The following is a 26206-nucleotide window of genomic DNA, read 5'->3' on the forward strand; positions in this document are numbered from 1 at the left end:
GTAAATTCTGTTGATTTTGATGAATGTATGAAGACATATACCTACTGTTGCAGTATCATAAAGAACAATAACTTCACTCCCCTAAAAGTCTCCTGTGTCCCACTAACTCATCTCTCTTTCCCTCCTCGTAAAACCCTGGCAACCAGTGATGTTTTACTGTCCCCACAGTTTGCCGTAAAATGTCATAGAGTTGGAATCACATGATATGTAGTCTTTTCAGATTGGCTTCTTTTACTTAGTAACATGTGGTTTAAATTCCCTCATGTCTTATAGTGGTTTGAATAGCTCATTTCTTTTATTACTGATTAATATTCTATTGAATGGATGTATCATAGTTTATTAATCTATTGAAGGAGAACTTGGTTGCTTCCACGTTTGGCACTTACTAATAAAGCTACAATAAACACTCTTGTGCAAGTTTTTGTGTGGATGTAAGTTTTCATTTCATTGAGTAAATACCAGGGAATGTAATTAATTAATTGTATGATAGGTTCAGTTTTGTAGGAAACTGCGAAACTGTCTTCCAAAGTGGCTTGTACCATTTTACATTCCTCCCTGCAATGAATGGTGAGAGTTCCTGTTACTCCACATTTCAGCAGCATTTGATGTTTTGGATTTTGGTGGTCTGTTTGTTTAAAAACTTTTTCACTTTATTCTGAATTTTGCATGTGTTTGGTCTAAACATTAATTGGCACTGTGAGTGCATGGAGCTTGCATATATAAAGATATTTCCTTATGTTCTGTGCCAGGAAACCAATATGCAGAGGATAAAACTTGTAGTGTAATATGGGCAATGATTTAGGTCCCCATAGATGTTTTTGGATAAGGAAATGTTATAAATTATATATGTAGTTTATCTTTTAAAATAGCTTTTTTTAGATAATAAAATTTAGGTGTGTATTGGAACCAGTTTTGTTATGTTTAAAACTTCTTTCCTAACAGCTGTTGTTTTATTTTTAATCATTTTTATTGTGATTGGTTTCTGCCAGGTTAACTTATTTTTTTAGTGGTGACTCACACCTGTAATCTCAGCTATTTGGGAGGTTGAGGCAGGCAGATGACTTGTGACCAGGAGTTAGAGACCAGTGTGGGCAACATAGCGAGACTCCATCTGTTGCAAAAAAAGTTATTTAATGTGTTATAGTGACTATTGCATTTGTTTATTAGGGACTTAGCAATAAGTTTAAAAGTGGTTAAAAGACAGAGAGAGAGAAAAAGCATCCAGTTTATTTCTGTTAATACTTCAAAAACATTTTTGGGCCAGACGTGGTGGCTCACGCTTGTAATGTTAGCATTTTATGAGGCCAAGGAGGATGGATTGCATGAGCCTAGGAATTTGAGACCAGCCTGGGCAACTTGGTGAAACCTCATCTCTACAAAAAATATCCCCAAAATTAGCCAGGCATGGTGGTGTGCACCTGTAGTCCCAGCTACTTGAGAGGCTGAGGTGGGGAGGATCACTTGAGCCCAGGAGGCTGGGGTTGCAGTGAGCCGAGATTGTACCACTTCACTCCAGACTGGGCAACAGAGTGAGACCCTGTCTCAAAAATTCATGGGCACTAAGCATAAATGCAATATGTTTTACAAGTTTCTGAAAATTCAACAGTTCATTTTTATTTTGAGTTTTGAAATTCAGAAATAAAAGCATCTGCCTGCCTAGAACTTTTTTGTTGCGTAAGGAAGTCAAGGAAAGCTTAGTCATCAAATATTAGAGTTATAGAAGGGCTTTCAAGCATAATGCAAATCACTTTGCTCATTTTGTGGATGAGTCATGAGAATCCTGGAATGCGAAACCCGAAACATCTAACAGTACCTAAACGTGATTGTTTTCCTAAATGAACCCTTATTTATTTATTATAATCTTGTTGAACACTAAAGGCACAGTCTGTAAAATTCGACTCGAAAATTTTGTTTTTACTTTTTCCGATTTTATTTTCAGTATCTATCTGACAACAGTTTTTCCAGGCAGCTTTAAATTGCAGCTCTGAATAATTAGGTCTATCTCAAATGGTTTTGAACCATATTTTTTAGCAGTTTATTTTAGTGAAGTTTTTGTTTTTTAAAGAATTAGACCTTGAGGTCGGGCGCAGTGGATCACGCCTGTAATCCCAGCACTTTGGGAGGCGGAGGTGGGTGGATTACCTGAGACCAGTCTTGCCAACATTGTGAAACCCTGTCTCCACTAAAAATACAAAAGAATTAGCCAGTCTTTGTGGCGTGTGCCTATTAATTCCAGCTACTCGGGAGGCTGAGGTAGGGGAATTGCTTGAAGCAGGGAGGTGGAGGTTGCGGTGAGCCGAGATCAGGCCACTGCACTTCAGCTGGTGACAGAGTGAGACTCCGTCTCAAAAAAAAAGAATCAGACCTTGAATACCTAGTTTGTAGAGTTTCTAATGTCTTGATGCCAGAGCTGATTAATTATGCTGTATATTTGTTTTCTAGTTAAGCTTTTAAGTGAGCCTAGTGGCTATTTGGAAGTTGGTATGAATTAGTAAGTTTTTAGTAGAGATTAGGAGGGTGGATTTTTAAAAACTTTAAAAATGTATATTGCCAGATACATGTCTATGATATTTGCTTATTTAAACTTTGTATTTTGAAGTAATTTTAGATGTAAAGACAACTTGCAAAAGTAGTTCACAGAATTTCTGTATGCCCTTTGCCCAGCTTCCTCTCATGTGAGCATCTTGCATGACCATGGTACATTTATTTAAGAAAACAGTAGTTTAATAGTGGTATAGTACTATTGACTAAAGTACAAGCCTTACTCAGATTTCACCAGTGCTTCCATTACTGTTCTTTTTCTGTTCTTAGATCCCGTCCCTAATCCCTCTTTGCATTTAGTTGTCATGTTGTCTTAGTCTCCTTGGTTTCTCCTTATCTTTCATAACCTTTACTTTCTTGTAAAGTACTGTTAGCATTTTGTGTTGTTGTTGTTTGTTTTGGTAGTAGCTTGTCTCTCATCTTGGTTTTGCTCATTGTTTTCTCATCATTAGATTGAAGTTATGCATTTTTGGGAAGAATGCCATAGAAATAGTACTGTACCTTTCTCAGTACATTTTATCAGGGAGTATGTGATGTCTATATATCTTATTACTGGTTATAATAATCTTGATTGCTTAAGATTGTGTCTTCTGGGTTTCTCCACTGTAAATAAAGTTATTTTTTTCCCCTTGTAATTAATGCATATTAAAAGGGAGCTACTTTGAGACTGTGGAAATATCTTGTTTCTCCTCGTATTTTCAGCCACTAATTTTAGTATCCCTCCGTGCATCTTGCCTACGATTATTGCGGTGTTTGTCTAATGAAGTTCATTACTTGTATATTTATTAGTTGATCATTATGTTAGAAAGAATTGTCGTCTTCTCCATGGAATCATTAATTTCTTCTGTGAAATAAAGTCTAATACCGTATTTTTTTTTGTTACTTAATTGTTTCAGCTTTAGCCATTGGAGCTTTTCAAGTAGGCTCCTGTACTTTTTTTGACATGCTCCACCCCTCCTAATTTCTTTTTGTGGACTACTACTTCGCTTTAAAGTGCCACAAGAATTTATCTTATGTGATACATTGTCTGCCTCTCCTCTCTGTTTCTGGGAGACACAGCCTGTCTCACTGTGTCTCCCAGGCTCGAGTGCAGCGGCGTGATCTCGGCTCACTGCATCCTCTGCCTCCCATGTTCACGCCGTTCTCCTGCCTCAGCCTCCTGAGTAGCTGGGACTACAGGCACCCACCACAACGTCCAGCTAATTTTTTTGGATTTTTAGTACAGACGGAGTTTCACTGTGTTAGCCTGGATGGTCTGGATCTCCTGACCTCGTGATCCGCTCACTCCAGCCTCCCAAAGTGCTGGGATTATAGGCGTGAGCCGCCGTGCCCGGCCTGTCCTCTCTGTTTCTAAGGAGAACAGCCAGCTGTTTTTTAAAGAGTGAAATCAGGCGAAGTAGGTATAATAACTGAGGCTGAAAATTTCAAGGCATGAAAGAATAGCAAGCATAGTGATTATAGCTTTTGGGGTAGATATTAATAAGGTAAGATATTTATCTTTGTTTATTCGTTTCACAATTATTGAATGTTTTCTTTTTACAAGTCATTGTGGGGAATTCTGAATTTTTTAATATGTATATGCACAAATATATACACATACATGTGCCCTCAATGTGTGTGTGTGGTATCTACGGTGTTTTAGAGGTCTGATGTAGTTGTAAGTCATGTACATAGTAACCAGTAATGTTAGGTTTACTGTGGAGGTATGTAGTTTTTACACTTGATCTTAGCCAAAAAGGCTGAGAAGCGATAGGAGATGTTTATTTTTTAATGTAAAAAGTACTGTGTGAGCTTTGAGGGGGAGGCAAAGATTAATTTTAAGTTACAATAATCCAGCAAAATTTAAAGTGGAATAACAAATTGAGGGAAGAAGGGGGCAAATATTGAACATATTATTCTAGATACTATAAATATATTATCTATTTGTTAATATTTTGGATCTCTGAGACAGCCTTTTTTTTTTTCTTTAATTTTTTTTTTGAGATGGAGTTTTGCTCTTGTTGCCCAGGCTAGAGTGCAGAGGTGCGATCTTGGCTCACTGCAACCTCCGCCTCACAGGTTCAAGCGATTCTCCTACCTCAGTCACCGGAGTAACTAGAATTATAGGCATGCGCCACCACCCCTGGCTAATTTTGCATTTTTAGTAGAGTTGGGATTTCTCCATGTTGGTCAGGCTGGTCTCAAACTCCCAACCTCAGGTGATCCACCCGCCTCAGCTTCCCAAAGTGCTAGGATTACAGGCATGAGCCACCACCCCTGTTTTTTTTTTTTTTTTTTTTTTTTTTTTTTTTAACAGATTAAGAGCCTGTAGCTCAGGGAGGTTAAGTAAATAATAGTGGTAGAGCTGGAATTCTGAATAGAGCTGTGGGTTCTAAAGCTTTTTTTTTTTTTGAGACAGGGTCTCACTTTGTCGCCCAGGCTTGAGTTCAGTGGCACCATCATGGGTCATTGCAGTCTTGACCTCCTGGGCTCAAGCAATCCTCTCACTTCAGCCTCCCTAGTAGCTGGGACTACAGGCACATGCCACCACACCTGGCAAATTTTTGTATTTTTTGTAGTGACAGGGTTTTACCATGTTGGCCAGGCTGGTCTGGAACTCCTGGCTCAAGTGACCTGTCCACCTTGGCCTCCCAAAGTGCTGGGATTACAGGCATGAGCCACTGCACTGGGTTCTAAAGCTTATTTTTACCATACTGCACTAGCAGACCTCATCTTCTTTTCTGCCTTCATATAGTTCACATGTGCAGCATATTCCTTTAGTTAATATCTCTCATTTACATGTAATGAATGTAAAATTGGAGGGAAGATTTCTTTAAATGACATATTCCCATCCCCACTCCCAGTCCTCAGTAGATTTTTATATTGGTTCTTCCCTTGCTCCTCCTCCAGCCTGTTTCCCATTGTAAAGTATATACTTGCTTCTCCCAGATGAGTGGGTTTTGCCCTAGAAGATACAAGGGGAAAGGATATTCTGGGAATATAAGCTTAAACCTAAGAGAAGAAAAATTTTAACTTTGAGGAGGAAGGAAGAGTCTAGTTTTGATAATTTGTGAAAGGAGAAAGGACATATCCCAGATACGTGCCAAGAACAGTGTGCGGAATGAGATATGGCAAGTATTGTTAAATTGAAATAACATGAATTTTATAATAGGAAGTTTAATAATTTTGTTTGTTAACTTCCTCTTAGGATATTACCTTCCAAATGATGATGGAGAATTTTATCAGTTCTGTTATGTTACCCATAAGGGTGAAATTCGTGGAGCAAGTACACCTTTCCAGTTTCGAGCTTCTTCTCCAGTTGAAGAGCTGCTTACTATGGAAGATGAAGGAAATTCTGACATGTTAGTGGTGACCACAAAAGCAGGCCTTCTTGAGGTTGGTGTTCACAGTGAGATAGTGATTCACTGATAACTTTAAGAACAGAGCTCATGTCGGTTGGCATTTTAAGAACTTTAAGGTTATGTGAGAGTTGCCACAAAGATCGAATGCTTTAACTTGATGCAGTGGCTCACGCCTGTAATCCCAGCACTCTGGGAGGCCGAGGTGGGAGGATCACGATGTCAGGAGATCGAGACCATCCGGGCTAACAAGGTGAAACTCTGTCTCTACTAAAAATGCAAAAAATTAGCCAGGCGTTGAGGCGGGCGCCTGTATTCCAGCTACTCGGGAAGCTGAGGCAGGGTAATGGCCTGAACCCGGGAGGCGGAGGTTGCAGTGAGCCGAGATCGTGCCACTGCACTCGAGCCTGGGTGACAGAGCGAGACTCCGTCTCAAAAAAAAAAAATCCAATGCTTTTTAACTAAAATAGAGTGTCTTTTTTGAAATGCTTAAAAAATCTTTCGGCCATAATTATGCTGTTGGTTCCACTGTGGCAGGGACTGTCCCTAGGGCCTGTCCTTATTTTGTGCATAGTAGATAGTGCAGTAAGTACCAATTGGGAGAGTTTAGGTCTAAAGCTTTCTTTACGTTCCTTTGCCTAACTTTTTGTGGTGGCGTAATCATTTCATTGTAGAATGTTACCAATTTGGGGATGAAGCTGCTTGGGATAATGGTATAAATCAGTAAATCTAACTGTAAGGATGTGAACTTGGTTTCACTACCATGAGCATTCTCTTTCTAAAGTGTGGCAGTGAGGCAGGAGAGCTTCCCAGTCTCTTAATTTAGATTGAACATTTTTAGAATGATTCCTGTTGTTGTACTTCTGATGAAATGGATAAGCCTAGATTAACCATAATTTAAAAAGAAAATTTAAAAAGCTATTTACTATTTACTGTTTTTGTAAATATAATATTATGGAGTCATGATAATGGCTTCAATATAAATTTACTGTGTAGATGGTCTAATAATGCCTTATGTATTAATTTTTAGTAGTCATTGACAGAGAAAATAGAGTGACATTCTTTTCTCATTTTAAGATCACATTTTTCAGTATCTTTATCCTATACCTAAAAAACTACAGCTATATTTGAGTTATTGTGATTAATTATATATAGTGCCCTCTATTATAATAGTAAGAAAAATAGCTTCTCAAATTGGTTCATTATACATTTTTGGCTAATTTCTATTCATATTTCTTCTATTGCAGCCATTGCTTTTTTTTAATAGTTGGATAGATTTTTTTAACATGTAAATATTTAATGCCTTTGATTTTACTTTTATTTACCTCAAAGAACTGAGACTGGAGCAAAAAGACAAGAGGCTACAGATATAATACTTTTATTAGACAGTCAAACTAGGTTAGGAGGAACCAATCATTTTTTATTGTGAATTCTTTCATATCTTTCCTTCCCCTTTCCAGAAATTCCTCTCTTATCTTAAAGAAATGTAACTTTTATAGGGTGACTAAAACATTTTGTGGTGCAACTGCCTGATGATCAAGGTTTTTAGCTTTGTATTTGAATGCCAGTCAAAGATGCTGAAACAAGCCCAGATCTTAAGAATGCAGTTAGTATTTATACTGTAGCTTTTTGAATACTTATTAGACCACCCTCATTTCAGGGCCTCCAACAGAAAAGTGATGGGCATTTTGGCATTCACATCTATGTTGTACTTTTTCTTCAAGTAGATTGAGACATACCACATTCTGTTTCACTCCTTCCTACTTTGCAAAGGGTACTTTATAAAGAAAACGAAAATTGCTGTTTCTGAAGTATTTCTAAGATTAAATTTTTTTAACCAATATTTTGATGAGTCTTTAAAATCCCCACATTCATTAAAGTTTTTGTTTTATCTAAAACTGCACAAAATTAGTACAAATGTGAGACATTATCTGGGGCCCTGTTGACATTAAAAGTGATTAATGAGACATAATTTTGCCGTGTGTGGACCTTGATTATATCCTAGATTTTAAAAAAAATTGGGGGGATAGTGAGGGATATTTGACTATGGCCTATTGGGGAATATAAAATTATTCTTAATATTCTTAGCTATAATAATAGTGGTGGTTTAAAGCCACTGTCCTTATTAGGTGATGCTTGCTCTGAAGTATTTAGGAGTGAAGTGTCTGCAATTTCATTTCAAATGGCTTAGAAGAAAAAAGGATACATAAGCTTAAGTATATAAAGAGAGATAAAATAAACATGGCAAGATATTAATAATTAGTGAATTTAGGTGATGGATGTTTGGATGATCATTGTAAAATTTTAACTATTTTGTATTCTTAACGTATTTCAAAATACAAAATTGAGGCAAGAAATGAGACATATACGTTCTTATCTAATTTGAATTCTTCTAAAATGTCTACTTAAGCTTTAGTGAACTCGAGAAAGTATATGTGAATTAAATAAACCACTGGAAAAGGTGATTCTTTTTTTTTTTTTTTTTTTTTGAGACAGAGTCTCGCTCTGCCGCCCAGGCTGGAGTGCAGTGGCTGGCTCTCGGCTCACTGCAAGCTCCGCCTCCCGGGTTCACGCCATTCTCCTGCCTCAGCCTCCCGAGTAGCTGGGACTACAGGCAGCCGCCACCTCGCCCGGCTAGTTTTTTTGTATTTTTTAGTAGAGACGGGGTTTCACCGTGTTAGCCAGGATGGTCTCGATCTCCTGACCTCGTGATCCGCCCGTCTCGGCCTCCCAAAGTGCTGGGATTACAGGCTTGAGCCACCGCGCCCGGCGAAAAGGTGATTCTTTTATAAAGTCTGTGTTGCGCTTTGTCAAGATATATCTTTATTTTTAAGCTGCCAGATAGTTTTGAGCCAGATTTAATGCCAAATTAATAATGATACTAACCTTTATGGGTAATATACTTGCCTGGTTCTAATTTTCTGTTGACTTTATTGAATGCCATTTATTGCAATCTACTTCAAATCATTTTTAAAAAATAGATAAGATATAAAAGAAATTCAATGATTGAATAAATAAACTTTTCCTGGCATTTTGGTTTGATTTGTTGGAACAGGTAGAAGAGTCATTCAGAAAGTTTGCAGCTATTCAACTTTGATAAGAGCCATTTTAGAATTTAATCAGTTTGATTTCATAATCCCTTGACCCTGGAAAACCAATTTAGGGTATATGGAGGAAAAACATTTTACCAGTTAAATGTATAATACCACCTTTGTTAAGTCTTCCCTCTGAGTCTTCATTCTTCCTATAAGAGAAATATTAAACTTTGTTTTACTATCTTATGACCATTAATTTACTAATATTTTAGAATATTGAAGTTCATATTTTCCTGAACTGTTGGCTGTTCCTGTAAGAATCAGGTATATTGTTAATATATTGTTACAGTCTGCATGTTTGTCCTAAAATTTGTATTTTTACTTATGAAGAGTGTTTTAATTTAGCCAAGTAGAGGCCATTTTATATATAGAACCTATAAATTTCTTGATGTCTTAAAGAATCAGCACTTTGAATAGTAATTCCATAGATGAAGGCCATATATACCATATAAGTTTGTGATAGATTCAAAGATTTCCTATAGGTTTGCATTCCAGAAGAGGTACAACTTTTCCTCTCGGAGTATCTGATTATTACTGTGGATCAGAAAGCCCCGTAATTAACGGAAAAATTAATATGCCTTTTTTTTTTTTAGTTTTGATCTCAAAAATGATTAGCAGCCAACTTCATAATACAGTTCTCTCATTTTATATCTTCTTTTAATATTTTCTTCTTTGCTCAACCAAAAGAAGGTTTAAATTTATGATTGTTGAATTTTTCTAACTGAAGTCTAAGTAGGTAGAATGTAAAAGTTCTTTCTGTGAATGTCTTCACTATTTTTTTTGGAAATGGAAAGCTAAATTTGTAATAACATATTTTAGGATTAAGCAAAAAACTATTTAATTTGAGTTTTTTGCTTTATAGTTGAAAATTGAGAAAACCATGAAAGAAAAAGAAGAACTGTTAAAGTTAATTGCCGTTCTGGAAAAAGAAACAGCACAACTTCGAGAACAAGTTGGGAAAATGGAAAGAGAACTTAACCATGAGAAGGAAAGATGTGACCAACTGCAGGCGGAACAAAAGGTTAGTTGTGTCTTGTGTAACTGACTGAAGTTGATAGTATATTGCCTGAAACCCACCTTTTTAAAGAGCTGAACCAATTAAGTAAGCAAAAACCAGGTATTGAGAAAAGTAGCCTTTTAGATAGACATTTATACAAGAACAGGTCAGTTCCTATTAACCTTCTGCCACAGCTGCTTTTATGTTTGTAAGATGGTTAAAATACTTTTAGACTTTTGGTACCAGGCTTGTTGAGGTAGTCCCTGACAACTATTTCCAGATGTTTTACATCTAATTGTAGAATACTTGATAGATTTTTTGTTCTTGTTTAGAAATACAATTAGAAATGATAAGCACTGAATAAAGGAAAAATAGAATACATAAATTAAAATTACTTTTCAAAAAAGTGTAATTTGGTGAAATAAGATGTAGTAGTAGACAACATTTTGAAATTTTTAATGGGAGAAATGTTATATTATCCTAAGAAACAAACTAGTTAAAATTGGCAGAATTTCTTGAGCTAAGAAAGAGAGAGACAGGTACAATGCATGCAGAAAACATTGTGGCTTCATTAGTAATAGAAATAGACTTGTAAGAAGCCAAAAACAGTGAAAAAACAGTTATCTAGTCATTGAATTGTTTAATATTTTCACAAGAAAAGCAATTTGTTCTGATGAAACTTACACAGACTGTGATCATATATATTACAGTCTCACTTATAGTAGAGCTGGTGGGATATACTTATGCCCATTGACAGTATTGAGCTGTTGTTTCCTGAGGATGGGGTCTGTTCTGTTATCCTTTTGTTCAACAAGGCCTCCAGCAATTGCTTAATAATTGCTACATGAACTATTAGTCCTGTGATTCTCAAACATTTTTATACTCCAGTGGAGTGGTTATATATTGCACACCTGGGCAGAGATGTTATACAAGTAAGTCTTAAATTCTGAAAAGATTTTCCTTGCTTTGTTCTATCTGTTTGAGGATTGCTCTTTTGAGTTAGAGGGTAAACATAATGTCAAGTACTGTGTACATTTACAGATCTCCTTATAAATGTCTGTGAAGTCTTCACTTCTGTCTTTTCATCATTAGTCTTTTTAGTTAAAAATATGCAAGTATTTGCCAGTTTTACTTTTAGTGTCCTGCAGCAGACTGTAGGACTGTAGGAGTAGGATTTTCCATTTGGTTAAGGAACTACTTTTTTCATTTGAACCTTTCAAGCAGGTATACCAAATATTAAAATATAGTGAAATCTCATAATACGTGCCCTCCATGACTATTAGGACATTCAGCTAATTTTTTTTTTTTTTTTTTTTTTTACTCATTTGTTGTAATCTCTTGCTGCTTTGTGTAGTTATTACTCTCTTTTTCTCCATTCTTTACATATTTTTCTCATGATTTATACCTGGATTTGGCAGTTTTCCAAAGTGTAATGTCAATCTTTTTTTTTTTTTCCCACTGTATTACAAGCCAGAGGGATCAAGGTGAGATAGATAACTCATGAAAAAGGCCCATTTCACCATGTCCTAAGCCCATGAGATCAAGAATATCCTGAAATGTGGCCTTTGGGGTTTTAACTCTGATTACTTTGAAATCCAAGAAAAGAATGGATGATTGTGCGAATAGGAATGGCAGAATGATAGACCTTCATTTATGTGAAATTACATATATATACACACATCAGGCCATTTCTGTGGTTCATTTGAGTAGTAGCTGAAATTTAAACAGTCTCACATTCTCTGTCCTTTCCAGGTGATAAAGGGGTTAAGGACTACAGACAAGACTAAAGTGGTAGACTGAGGTCAGGGGATTAATGAAGCAAAACTTGTAGGAGATTGTGGCCTTGGTGCTCAGAAGAGGTCTTCAGCAGAAGTTTTTATGGCAACTCTTAAATCTTGATGACAGTCACTAATCTTGGAGGAGACCACTTCTCTGCTGCCATTCTTGCATTGGGGCATATTCTCTGGGAGGCACTTGAAAGTGATTTTTTAAATGATGCTCCATATTATAGAAAAGGTTGATAAAAGTACTTGGAATGGTACTTGATGCATGGGAGGTTGTCCCTAAATGTAAGTAGCTATTATTATTTTACTATTTTTCATAATATGAACCAGAGAATCATCAAGGAAGGACTAAAATATAAAGTGTCATCCGACAGGAGTGGAAATTCATAGCATTTCCCTCAGATTCTAAAAGTATAATGCATATATACTGTAACCAAAAAAACACTCTAAGTTATAAAACATATGTGGTGACAATTGTTTATTTCTGGGGATAAAACGTGTTTGCCAGGAGAGATAGTTCCTCTTTGTTACTAGTCAACGGACTTTTAGTTTTTTAATTTATTTTTTATTTTTTATTTTTTTATGAATTTGCTTCATATTCCAAAATTAGTCTCCTGCTGGGCTGCCACAGCTCCAGACTTTCAAACTGGTCTGGTTGGATGGCTTATAAAATCTGTGACATTTCTTGGCATTTGTTTTAAATCTGTTCCATGGTATGAATCCTATAGTAGTTCTAGAGGTCTTCTATTTGAGGTACTGAGTATATCAACTGTTGAATATCTGAAAGATTGTTCTGATGTATCATCTATAATTTCATTTAAAGTTTTATAATGGATACTCCATGTAATAAGCAGAGACCTTCATTTTCTTCATAATAGAAATTTATTGCATTTCGATTCTTTTATAAAATAATATGACTAGCTTATTACCTATTCCATACTTGACAAAAAATAAAAGTAAATTAAATGTCTGTAATTGTTTATTAATAAAATTTTTCATCTTTTATCACATTGACTTTTATCACTCTAAAGTGCTCTAATAATTAAAACTAAATGAAATTCTGATAATTACAATTCTTTAACTCAGTGAATTAAAAGAATTGGATATGTTGGGATTATTACAACAGATTGGTTTAAATTATATGTTTGTTTTTAATGTTATTTTATGAAATTGGCTGCTTGAAGGAATAAACTAGGATTACAAAGTAGATTAAAACTAAGACAAGATAATGTTTATAAATTGAGAAACAATAAATTACGTATTATATTTCCCCTAGATTTTTGTGGTATCTACTTCGTTATTAATGTACATCCTAGATTTGAAAAGTAACTATTATTAAGGATAATTTTCCATTCATTTCTGGTTCAGCTGTAAGGGAAGATTTCTCCCCTCCTCTCTTGAAAAAGGCTCATTAATAAAAATAACTCATATAACATCTAATAAAAGCCAGATAGTGATTTGAGTGCTTTACATATGTTAGCTAACTTCATCCTGTGAAATAAGCAGTATCGTCTGCATTTTTCAGAGGTAGCCCAGAGAGGCTACTTACTTGTCCGTGATTGCACAGTTAGTAAGTGATAGAGGCTAGCAGTATGGCTCCATCAGTGCTTTTAACCACTACTCCATACTTCTGAGGGCCAAAGATGTGAGCTGATCTAATTGATTATATTTCAAAACAGCTTTATTGAGATGTCATTTGTATATCATAAAGTTCACCAGTTTATACAATTCAGTGGATTTTAATGTATTTACAAAATCATGCAACCATTACCATAGTCTAATTTTAGAACAAATTCATCCCCAAAAGAAAGCTTTTACTTACTTGTGGTTACTTTCCATTTACCTTCCGATTCCTTCCCCCAGTCCCAGACACCCACTAATTGAAATTTCTGTATCTATGGATTTGTGTATTTTGGACATTTCACATGAATGGAATTATATAATATGTGGCCTTTGTGACTGGCTTATTTCACTTAGCCTAATGTTTTCAAGGTTCATCCATGTTGTAATATATATTATTAATTCATTCCTTTTATTGCCAAATAATCTATTGTACTGATGAGTATTTTTTAAAAACCCCATCTTTACATTTATCAAAGACTTCTGTGAAAATTAGCAGTTTGTGTGTTTCATTGTGTTCTCATTTGTATTTTGGAGTGCTAGATACATATTGGAAATTGAAGGATTTAAAATTGAGGCTCAGAGAACCAATGATTTTGAATCTTGTTTTTCAAACAGGACTAAAAAGTGCTGTGCCCCTATTAAGTTTTTCAGTTAGCTTAGTTTATAATTTTTTGGAGCCTAAACTATGAATTGAGTTTTTTCATATAATTGTATTTTCAACTTGAATAACAAAATGGATATGATGTACTTCAAGACATTTTTGAACTATATTATATTTGAGAATATTAAAGTAATATTGCCAAAACGATGTAATGGAGGCTGTTACAAACTGTTAAATGTACTCATACTGTTTTGATTCTTAAGTTTCACAAACTGGGTAGGAGACATCACCAGGTATTTGGGAAGTATCATAGGTATAGGAGTGAGACAATGTGCAAGATCTCTTCTCTGGCTAGTGTGGGCCTCTTAAGCTATCTTTATCTTCTTGGCTTTTTCTTCTCTAAAATGTAAACATATTTCGCATTGTTGTAGAGTGACAGCATATACTCCAAAGAATAACTTGTCATCACATAGAGTTTTCCTTTTTATTCTCATTGAAATTGCTTTCAAAAGGTGGTCACTTAGTTTTTCTGAGTTCAGGCTTCCTCATGGATAAGTCATCTAGTTAACAAGTGGCAAAGTTGAGAACCTGAAAAACCAAGATAGGTGTTTTTGTTGCTATATTACAATAGCTTATAATAACAGACGCAAGTGTGGTATGTCTCTTTATTCATCGAGTGTTTGTGGAATAAATAGGTAACAATGAGTTTTGGGGCTTGTGGCATTCCGACCAGTTTTTATTGTAGTCAAAAGAAGGATCTGAAGGTGACATTTTACTTCGGATATGGGATTTTATGGTCTTGAAAAGGATTAAAAAAACATATACTTAAAAACTATCATTCTTGGACAGTCCTGGTTTACTATATGTAAGCTATTTACAGTGTTTTCTTTTTATGCATCTTTAGTGTTTTTCTGTGGCCTTCCAGTTCTTTTAAGAAGTTTTAAAAAGAGCACTATTTTGCACTTTATCATTTTACAAATATTGTGGGTATTCTGGCATTTAAAGGGACGAAAATACCAGTTTGTAACAGCTAACAAATGAATTGAAAGATTTTGTATTACTAAAACTCAGCAGTCATTTGTCTCCCTCTAGCGATCACATAACTGTGCCACATTGCCCATTTACTTACCATGTTTTGATTGAAAACCAGAAAAAAATAGTTTTAATACTTTTTAAATTATGTTTCACATCTTATGGAATTTGATCTACATTTATTTAAGATTGTCCTGATTATAATTTTAATAGAAAATCAATAGTTCCTGTAAAGATTTTGGGAAGCCTTTATTATCTTGCTTCATTGAGCCTGAGAAGCCATGGTAATACCTTTTTACTTCCAGGAAGAAATAATCCAAGTAAACTAAGACATGCCATTGATTGTAAGATACATCTCCATTTCAGAAAGGATAAATTGTGGGAAAAAAATTAGCATATAGTTTTAGTACAGTAATGTAATGTCTTTGTGGATATTAGTCATTGAAATGGTTTTCTCATTTATAGAAGAAATTTTTCTTATCAGAATATTCTAGGATACATAATGGTATGGTTAGATGAAACTCATTGATAATACAATTGAAGGATCATATGTATTAAAAGTTTAAAGTTTAGAATTTTGAGTTGCGAGAACTTAAGTCAAATGGAGTTCTTTTTGATAAATGGAATTTTATGGTGGTAGCTTTGTAATATGTCAGCTTTGCTAGGCTGAACTTATTTTCCAGAGTTCCCTTCTCTGTAATTTGTTTAGGATGAGCCACAGGAGAGATTCTTGCATGAGATGAGGCAGAAGTGAAGCAGCAGCCATTTTGTAGCTTATACAAGTTGCGGCTTCTCTCCTGGCTCTCCTTGTTGGTATGAGGTAATAGTAGCCAGGCTGCAATTGCCCTACCTTCTGTGGAATCCTCTTTCAGTTTCTCCATCTCCTGGGTTAGGCCTGTCAGGAAGGACCCCAGCATGCTCAAGACACCTTGAGACTATCAGGGTCAGAATAAAAACCAACATGGACTTCAGTTTTCAGTCCATTCTGGTGGGCTTCAGCTGGTGACTGTGGATCCTATTTTGTTCTTGCTTTTCCCACTTTATAAATGTCTTTCTTGATTGCCTGCCTTACACAAACTAGTTCCAGTTTCTACCATTACACAAGATCAAATCTCTTAGTGTCTCTCTCAATCTGTCTGTTCGTCTGTCTTTCTCTCTCTCCCCAGCTGTTTGCTTATCTGGTTAAGCGCTTACTGATAAATTTACCATGGTACGTAATTCTTAAGGAGTTTTTAATGCAATTTCAAATTTGAAATTCTAGTAATGTACATTAACATTTAGGAAATTGAATTAACCATTTTCCCTCCAAAATGGTAGTGGCATCTTTTGGAGTATTAAAGTGTTCTTCAGTGTATTGTAAGTAATTTTGAGGATTCTTATAAAGAACCAAACTGGTAAAATGCGTAGATAAAGATTTCTGTCTGGTATAATTTTCCTTCTGCCTGAAAGGACTTTCTTTAACATATTTGTAGTGCAGGTCTTCTGTTGATGAATTTGTTCAACTTTTGTATGTTATGTTAGGAAAAGTCTTATTTTTACCTTTAGTTTTAAAAGAGATTTTTGTTGTGTATAGAATTCTAGAGAGATAGTTTTTGTATTTGAGTATTTTAAAAATGTGGTTCTTCTCACATTTATTGTTTTTGATGAGAAATTCAATGTCGTCGGTATTTTTCTTCCTCTGTATTTAATGTGTTTTTTCCCTCTTACTATTTTTAGGATTTACTCTTTTATCATTGAATTTAAGCAGTTGATTATGTTGTGTCCTCTTTATTTTCTTTATTTTTTATGCTTGGGGTTCAGTGACCTTTTTGTATCTGTATACTTAGGGTTTTCATTAAATTTTGAAAATTTTAGGCCATTATTTCTTCAGCTGTTTTTTCTGTCTTTCCTGTTCTTCAGGGACTTGAGTACACATATGTTTTGTTGCTTAAAGTTGTTTCAGAGCTCACTCGTGCTTTTTTTTTTTCTCCCACTCGTGCCTTTTTTTTTTTTTTTGGTCTCTTTTCGCTCTGTTTCATTTTAAATAGTTAAATTTTGTATGTCTCCAAGTTCACTAATCTTTTCTTTGCAATATTTAATCTGCCATTAGTCCTATCCAGTGTATATATATTTTTTATTTCAGACATTGTCATTTTCATTCCTGGAAGTTTGATTTGAGTCTTTTCATGTCTTTCATGTTTCTGTGTATACTGTGTTCAATATTCTTCTAGCTTCTTGAACATATGGAATACACATGTTTAAATACCTATTCATTAACTTGATCATCTGGCTCATTTCTGTATCAGTTTTGATTGATTGGCTTTTCTACTCATTATGGGTTATATTTTTCTGCCTCTCTGCATGCTTAGTAATTTTTGATTGGATGTCATATATTGTGAATTATACCTTGCTGGGTGTTGGGGTATTTTTTATATTCCTAAAAATATTCTTGAGGTTTGTTCTGGGATGTGGTTTAATTACTTGGCAACAGTTTGATCCTTTTGAGCCTTGTTTTCATGCTTTGCTTGGTGGTACTAGAGCAGCATTTTAGACTGGGGTTACTCTCTCCCCACTACTGAGGAAAGACTATACTGTAATTGTTCTCCCACGAATTATGAGTTTTTCCATTCTGGCTGGTAGGAATAACCACTATTCCTGGCCCTTTTTGAGTTCCAGGCACTGTTCCCTGTAGTCCTTTTTGGGTGATTCTTTCTCCAGCCTGGGTTAATTTCCTCACATGCATATGCTGTTCAGTAATCAGCTCAAGACTTGAGGGGGACTCCTTGCAGATCTCTTGAGTTCTTTTTTCTACATGATCCTTCTCTGGTACTCTGTCCTGAAAACTCTATTCTCCTTAGCTTTCCTAGACTCTCAGTTTCTCCCCATAACTCAGGGAGACCACTGGATTCTGCCTGAGTTTGCCCTCTTTGCCCTGTGGCCTTAAAAGTCTCTCTAGACAGTAATAAGTTGGAGCAGTTATAGAGGTGACCTGTGTTGTTTCTTTTCTTTCGGGGATCACTAACCTTTTATCCTGACGTCCAGTGGCTTGAGAGCTGTTCTTCATTCAGTTTTTTAGTTTTCAGGTGGTAGAGTTCATTCGGTTCTTGTTACTCTATCTTGGCACTATTTTAGTTGCATCTATTTGTGTGTTTTAGAGTTGCTATCAGGAGAAATGTTTATTTAGAGGAACCAAGATGTTCTTTCTCAAGTGATTTGAATTATCTGGTATTCTAGGTACCCAGGTTTAAAAGCCTGTATGGTTTTTCTGCATGTATTTGGCGTTCTGTTCTTAGTTTTCTTTTCCATGGTACTCAAAGTAGCTGGTTCAGAAACTTTGTTACTGGTCTGTGTTGGAATGAAAAATGTACACTGCAATGTATGTAAATGCATTACTTCCTTCACTGAGAAAGTATTGCTGTGAAAAGCTATTAGGTGAACCCAACAGTGTGGTTAGTGATGTAGTTGATTTATATTTTTTACAAGTGTCTTGTCTTGATATAGCCTGGTAACTGTTGGTGGTCTAGTACTGTTCCCCTAGTCACACTCCTGAGTAGCTGCTTGTACGTTATGTTACTTAGTTTAACAAACGTGGACTTTTATTTAATATGCTTTTTATTGGACTCAAGAATATAGATAGGTTCTGTAAAATTGTACCCAGGATTACTCAGTTGCAGATATAAAAGAAAGCAAGCATCCAAAAGCCAACCTATATTAATGTCAGTTATCTTGATTTTTAAAAAATATGTACAGTTTGCCACGTGCGGTGGCTGATGCCTGTAATTCCAGCACTTGGGGAGGCTGAGGTGGGTGGATCACGAGGTCAAGAGATCGAGACCGTCCTGGCCAACATGGTGAAACCCGTCTCTACTAAAAATACAAAAATTAGCTGGGTGTGGTGGCACATGCCTGTAGTCCCAGCTACTCGGGAGGCTGAGGCAGGAGAATTGCTTGAATCTGGGAAGTGGAGGTTGCAGTAAGCCGAGATCGTGCCACTGCACTCCAGCCTGGTGACAGAAGACTTCGTCTCAAAAAAAAAAAATAGTATACAATTGGATGGTTTTTTGTATATTTACAGAGTCATGCCACCATCACCACAATTTAATTTTAGGATGGTTTTTGTCATCCCCCAAAGAAACCTTGAGTCCGTTAACAGTCACTCCTTACATACCCTTGTCTCCATCCCTAGGTAACCATGAGTCTACTTTCTGTGTCTCTATATTTGCCTTTTTTTTTTTTTTGCATTTGCATAATGATTTTGAGGTTCATCCATAGATCAGTACTTTGTTTCTTTTTATTGCTTAATAATATTCTGTATCTTGATGTAAAAAATTTTTTTAAAATATAGAGACAAGGCCTCACTATGTTTCCCAGCTGGCCTCAAACTCCTGGACTCCAGCCAGCCTCTCACCCCAGCCTCTCAAGTGCCTGGGACTACAGGTGTGCGCCAGTGTGCTTGGCTCATATCTAGATTTTTGATTTTTGAGGCAAATATTTTTCTGACAAGTGCTTTACTGTTTTGAGATCCTCTATCATATGTATTTGTTGCCCTTCAAATTGGCTGTTTTTGGATTAAGTGTACTCAGTATCGTAGCAGTGTTTGAACTAGCTTTATAATATCCTTATTTTTGGCTTTTAGTTGTTACATTTTCTCTTCAAGAATCAGATATTTAAAGTAATTTGCAATAGTAGTTGAATTTGGGTATGATCAGTGGTGCATATCTTATACTTTATTACATAGCCAATTTAATTTTTTGTCTTAATGGCAGTGTATCAGATGGGTTACTTGATTTGAATACTAATCAGGGATAAATAATGAATTAGAGTGAAGACAAAGCAATCCAACAGTGTAAAGTGTTTGTTGTTGTTGTTAATGTAACAGTCTATGTCATAAGTCATTGAAGTCTGGAGAGGGGAGCGCGGATTGGCTTTACATGATTATTCAGGGGCCTCGTTACCTTTTATATCATTCCACTGCCTACCCTTAGAGTCCTAGAGAATTTATGTCTTCATGATAGAAACTTAGTCACTGGCATATCCTGGTTTCAGCTGGCTGAAAAGGGGAAAGAGATCTTAGACAAGGCATGATCAATAATGTAAGTTCTAGAGGTGGAATTATATATAATTTCATTGATATTTAACTGATGATAATTTAGATAACTATAATGCATTACAAGAGAAGCTGGGAATAAAGTGTAGTTGGGCAGCGATATGTAATTACTATGGTTGAAAGGAGGTCATAATTTGGCAGACAACCAGCAGTCTCTGCCACAACACACAACACCAATGTAGTACCAACAGCCTCTGCCACACCACACAACACCAATGTAGTAGTCTTTGAATTTAGCAGTTTATGAATGAGATCTGGAAATTATCTTTGAAGAGTATCTTATAACTTTATTTATTAGTACCAGTGTTAAGAAAGGTCATATCAAGAGTAGATAAAAATCAAATTACCAAAATTTCAATACCTCAATTATTAAAATTTTCAGTTATTATTTTAGAAAACTTTTTAAGAATATTGGAAAGTTGAAATCATTCTCAGTTCTTCCATTTACTAGCTGTGTAACCTTTGATAAACTACCTAACTTCTCTGTGGCTCACTTTTCTCATGTGAACAAGCATCATAGTTGTTCCTAATTCTTAGGCCATGTGTTCATCAAATGAGAATGTATTATGCATAAAGCACATAGAATTTCCTACACAGTAGCTCTCAAGATAGCTGTTATTGTTATCATAGCATTAGGTACCTGGTTTTGGACAGAGGCAGTTTAAGGCGTTTACTATCTAATACATGGAATTGCCAAAAACCAATTTTGAATTTATGATCTAATTGAATTTGTTTTTGTTTGTTTTTGCCGATTGTCATCAAGAAAAGATACAAAAGGCTTAATTTTAATACATGGGGTGATGATTATGACTTATGTATACATAGCAATATATTTCTTTCAAGCCAGTTACTTTAATATTGTACCTGCTCTACAAAGTAAGTTTTAAGAAATTCATAATATATTATTTCTACAATATATTTATATACTTTTAAATCCATAATTTTTGTATTGATAAGTATAGAACTGTAAAATGAAGCATTTTTATAGTTTATTTCATAAGACTACATCATTGAGTAGTTCCCATTCAATCTAATTAAAAGGTAATTTAAGTTATACTACCTTAAATGTTTGCACTTATTCCCTAACTCTTTAAAAATGTATATGAAACCTAATGTTCAAAAAAATAAAATCAGTAGTCTGTGGAATAAATTCATATTCAGGAAATTATTTAGACACTAGTATATTTGTAGCCTGTCTCTCTTCCCCCTCCTCTCCACTCCAACCACAAAAATAATGCTTGGATCTGTTATTTTCTATAAAAGTTGAATTTAAGTGCATTTGTTCATAGCAGATTTTTCAGTGAATTGAAGGTAGCCCTCATTACATTTTTTACTATAGTAATGCATCACTTACCAATGGGGATATGTTCTGAGAAATGGGTCGTTAGGTGATTTCCTCTTTGTGCAAACATTATAGAGTGTACTTACACAAACAGATAGTATAGCCTACTACACACCTAGGCTATATGGTATAACCTATTGCTCCTAGGCTACAAACCTGTAGTGCATGTTAGTGTACTGAATACTGTAGGCAGTTGTAACACGTGGTAAATATTTGTGCATCTAAACATATCTAGACATCTTAGAAGAGGAAAGGTACAGTAAAAATATTGTATAAAATGTAAGATTTGTTATACCTGTACAGGGCATTTACCACAAATGGAACTTGCAGGACTGGCAGTGCTCTAGGTTATTCACCGAGTGAGTAGTGAGTGAACGTGAAGGCCCAGGGCATTGCTGTACACTACTGTAGATTTTATAAACATTGTATACTTAGACTGCACTAAATTAATTAATTAATTATTATTTTTTTTGAGATGGAGTCTTGCTCTGTTGCCCAGGCTGGAGTACAGTGAGTGTAGTGGTGTGATCTCGGCTCACTGCAACCTCTGGCTTCCAGGTTCAGGTGATTCTCGTGCCTCAGCCTCCCGAGTAACTGGGATTACAGATGCGCGCCACCATACCTGGCTGATTTTTATGTTTTTAGTAGAGACAGCGTTTTACCATGTTAGTTAGGCTGGTCTCATACTCCTGACCTCAGGTGATCTGCCTGCCTCGGCCTCCCAAAGCTGGGATTACAGACATGAGCCACTGCACCTGGCCAGACTACACTAAGTTTATAAAAATTTTTTTTCTCCAAAAATAAATTAACCTTAGCTTACTGTAACTTTTTCACTCTCTAACTTTATTTTTAAAAACTTTTTGATTCTTTTGAAATAACTCTTAGCTCAAAACGCAAACATGTACAGCTGTGCAAAAATACTCTTTCTTTGTATCCAAATTCCATAAGCTTTTTTCGATTTTAAAAAGTTTTTGTTTTCTTTTCTTTTTTTATTTTGTTTTATTTTGTTTTGAGATGGGGTCTTGCTCTGTTGCCTAGGCTGGAGTGCAGTGGCGTGATCTGGGCTCATTGCACCTTCCGCCTCCTGTGTTCAAGCAATTCTCCTGCCTCAGCCTCTCGAGTAGCTGGAACTACAGGCACACACCACCACGACTAGCTACTTTTTTTGTTTTTGTTTTTGTTTTGTATTTTGAGTAGAAATGGGGTTTCACCATGTTGGCCAGGCAGGTCTTGAACTACTGACCTCAGGTGATCCACCCACCTAGGCCCCCCAAAGTGCTGGGATTACAGATGTGAGCCGCCACACCTGGCCAAATATTGTTGTTTTTGTCTGGTGGATTTCCAGAAACCAGAGAAGATGCATTTATAGTCTGTGTAGCTGTCATCATAACTTGGTATTTTAGTTGATTTCAAAAGTAGGGTGTTTGAGAAAAGCCAGATTAAGTAAAATGAGTGAGATTTGATTTATAATCTTACTAGCAATTTTCATAAATAGTTGTTTTGTCAATAATTTGCTATTTAAAGTGTTCAGGTGCTAGTTTACTAAATTTTACTCTGTGTGTGAATCTAGAATACCATTCCTTTTTTCTAGATAATTGTTAGTGATACTATATCTGGTTTCTTCATATGCTTTTGTTTATAATCAGAATTTTATTTTTTAACATGAGAATAAATGTGCTCTGTTATTTTAAATACTTTTAAAATGTGTTTAGCCACCTAGATGAATGATTCATAATCTTTTTATGTGGTTATTCATATGTGAGAGTTATGACTTATGGGAATTGGTAGTAGTGGCTCTTGGAAACAGTGATTTTTCAGTTTAGGAGTGAGAGGAAAGTCCCTGCATGAATCTGAAGTACTCACATCTCTTTATCTCCTTTTGCCCCAATTTTTATGATTGTTTTCTTATTGGTATACAATTTAGCAGGCTTAATTATCTGATGGAGGTTTTCTTTGTTTTAATATTAGAATTATGATGTGCTTTTGGCGTGATTTACAAATGGTGACCAAAAGTGTTTTAGAAAAATTGTGTTTTAGATTTTACTCTTTTAAAGTTAATTTTTGAAAGCAGGATTCCTAGTTGTCTGAAATGGCAAAGCTCTTAACTTTTTCATGCTAAGGAGGACTGAGCCACATTGAAGATGCTTATGCTTAACTCAGACATGAAAACTAGAGGCCTGAAGACTAATCCTTACTTTATAATTTTCATGTCTTTTGAAAGGAGGCTTGGATGCTGAGAAGCTATCAGGTGCCTTTATGGGCACCAGAGAAAGAGTCTAAGCGCTTGTAGTCAGAGTTAATATATAATTCACTGTGAAGTTAACTGACTCAAAGCAATTAGTTCATGATTTACATTCAGTTGCTAGTGATTTTTTTCTCTTTTCCTGTGCGTTTTGTAGAATGCTGTATACCCATTATAGGGCTTCATTACTTTCAGGATTGGAAGCTAATTTTGTCCTAGGGAGAAATACTTGGGTTAAATCTGTAGTGTACTTGCAGTGCCAAGAGAGCATTGGTAAAACTAAAAATGAAAAAAAAAAAACGTAAACTTTATTTAGAAACCTCTCTGGCTGTCTTTATAAATCAACACAACAAATCCTGAAAATGTGCCCAGTGTCACAGCAATCATTATGATTGCAGAGGAAATAAATATTACTTGTTTTTTCTCTGGTATTATGGCATTGGAACAAAAAACGCATTTTGTACAACAGTTTTTGGTTAGTGTTACAGATTCAGTCAAACATTTGCTTTGAACAAAAATATATCAATAGGGTGTATCTGACTTTTATAAAATAATGTAGCAATGTGCATATTCTAGCAAGATATTTAAAATGATATTCTATCAAAATATTTGGGTGAGTTCTTTTATGTGAATTAAAGTGAAATATAAATACTATATAATGTTTCATACTTTTAACCTGGCAGAATGATAATTTTTTAAGTTTTCGTTGCTGGGTAGGTAAGTATTACTGTTTTGGGGAGAAATTTTAAAACTGTTCTCTAATAAAAATAATTTTATTTTAATTTACCAATTCTTTTATTGTATAGTTTTTTATAACAAAGCACCTCCCTGTATACACTGTTATATTTGAGTCTTATAAATCGTCCATTTAAAGTAGAATATTCCAAGTAGAAATACATTCAATTTGTTGCACTAACTACCTCTTTTGTATTTGTCTTAGTATCTTTGAATATTTGTTTAGGCGTCTGAGTCACACTAGCAAGAACATTAGGAACATGGCTTTAGGCATATTTTAGTGCTTTGATGGGACTTAGTTACCTGTGCTAGAAAAAGTGGGTGTTAACCTCGATGGTGTTGTGTAAGACTTGATTTGTCGTGACTAATTTTTAAAAATTTTTCCTCATTTTTCTTGCCTGCCCCCTGGTGGAGAAAAGTTAGTAAAATCAACACACAGGGTACATGAAAAGTCTGAAGGTGGGGGGAAAATGTATATAAAAAAAGTAATCATTGCTCATGCGTGTAGTCCCAGCACTTCTGGAGGCCGAGGCAGGAGGATTGTTTGAGCCCAGGAGTTTCAGCCTGGGTGACATGGCAAAACCCTGTCTCTATTAAAAAAAAAAAAACGAAACATTAGCCAGATGTGGTGGGAGTGCCTATAGTCGCAACTACCTGGGAGACTGAGGTAGGAGGATCACCTGAGCATGGGAAGTCGAGGCTGCAGTGAGCTGTGATCGTGCCACTCTACTGCAGCCTGAGTGACAAAGTGAGACCCCAGACAAACAAAAAACAAATTATCGATTAATTTAGTATATGAAAATTTAAATATATGTTATCATTTCAGGTTTTATAGTCTTAGCTTCTCAATTTTGGAGGGAACAAATGCGGGACTAAAATTGTAAGAATACATAGTTTTCTTAAAGCTATGCAAATTTGCTTTGCTGATTATGTTTCTGTGTTTCTCAAAATACCTTCTCACTTCTCAGGGTCTTACTGAAGTAACACAAAGTTTAAAAATGGAAAATGAAGAGTTTAAGAAGAGGTTCAGTGATGCTACATCCAAAGCCCTCCAGCTTGAGGAAGATATTGTGTCAGTAACACATAAAGCAATTGAAAAAGAAACTGAGTTAGACAGGTATTTCTCATGCTTTTAAAAAATAAATTCAATAAAAATTTTAAAACTTTAAAACATTATAATGTTACTTTATCATACCTATCTCAGTTTAAAGGACAAACTCAGGAAGGCACAACATGAAAGAGAACAACTTGAATGTCAGTTGAAGACAGAGAAGGATGAGAAGGAACTTTATAAGGTAATTTATTTGTTCCATATTTATTGCCTGTTACTTCAAAAGAAATGACACCAAAGCTTAGGGGCTGTAGGTCAGCAGTTGAGGAGCAGCTTAGCTGAGTGGTTCTGGCTCTGGTCTCTTGTGTAGTTGCAGTCAGGATGTTGGCAGCGGCTTCAGTCAGCTGAAGGCTTGATTGGGACTGGAAGAGCTGCTTCTGAGATGGCTTACTCACGTGGTTTTTGACAGGAGGCCCTTCAGCTCCTCTTGAAGTGGTCTTTTCATAGGCTGCTTGAATATCCTCACAGCATGGCAGCTAGCTTCTCTCAGAGTGAGTGATCCAGGAGAGAGCAAGGAGGAAGTCACAGTCATGTTGTGTATCACCCCTAAAAGTTAGTTTTCAGGGAATTAATTTGCTTCTGTTTTACATACTTAACAGGTAGTGTGTAATAAGTTGAAGATGTTTAATGACATTAAGATACTTGTTTATCACAATTCATGTAACTATTTTTCCTTTTT

The 26206-nt window shown here is 35.5% G+C and overlaps 1 protein-coding gene across 11 annotated transcripts in view; it reads left to right on the forward strand.

The window, feature by feature from the left end:
• Positions 1-26206, forward strand: part of TAX1BP1 (Tax1 binding protein 1) — a 92185-nt gene that overhangs the window by 20187 nt on the left and 45792 nt on the right. For 9 of the 11 annotated variants that reach the window (XM_021935229.2, XM_021935230.2, XM_021935234.2 and 6 more), the window contains exons 4-7: positions 5729-5916; positions 9837-9995; positions 25385-25533; positions 25621-25711. In XM_021935229.2, the coding sequence (XP_021790921.1) occupies positions 5729-5916; positions 9837-9995; positions 25385-25533; positions 25621-25711 (587 nt within the window). The remainder of the gene's footprint in view (positions 1-5728; positions 5917-9836; positions 9996-25384; positions 25534-25620; positions 25712-26206) is intronic. The other 2 variants (XM_021935239.2, XM_021935238.2) reach the window with 1 other exon arrangement.

This window comes from Papio anubis, chromosome 4 (genome assembly GCF_008728515.1).
Source record: "Papio anubis isolate 15944 chromosome 4, Panubis1.0, whole genome shotgun sequence".
Lineage (NCBI taxonomy): Eukaryota > Metazoa > Chordata > Mammalia > Primates > Cercopithecidae > Papio > Papio anubis.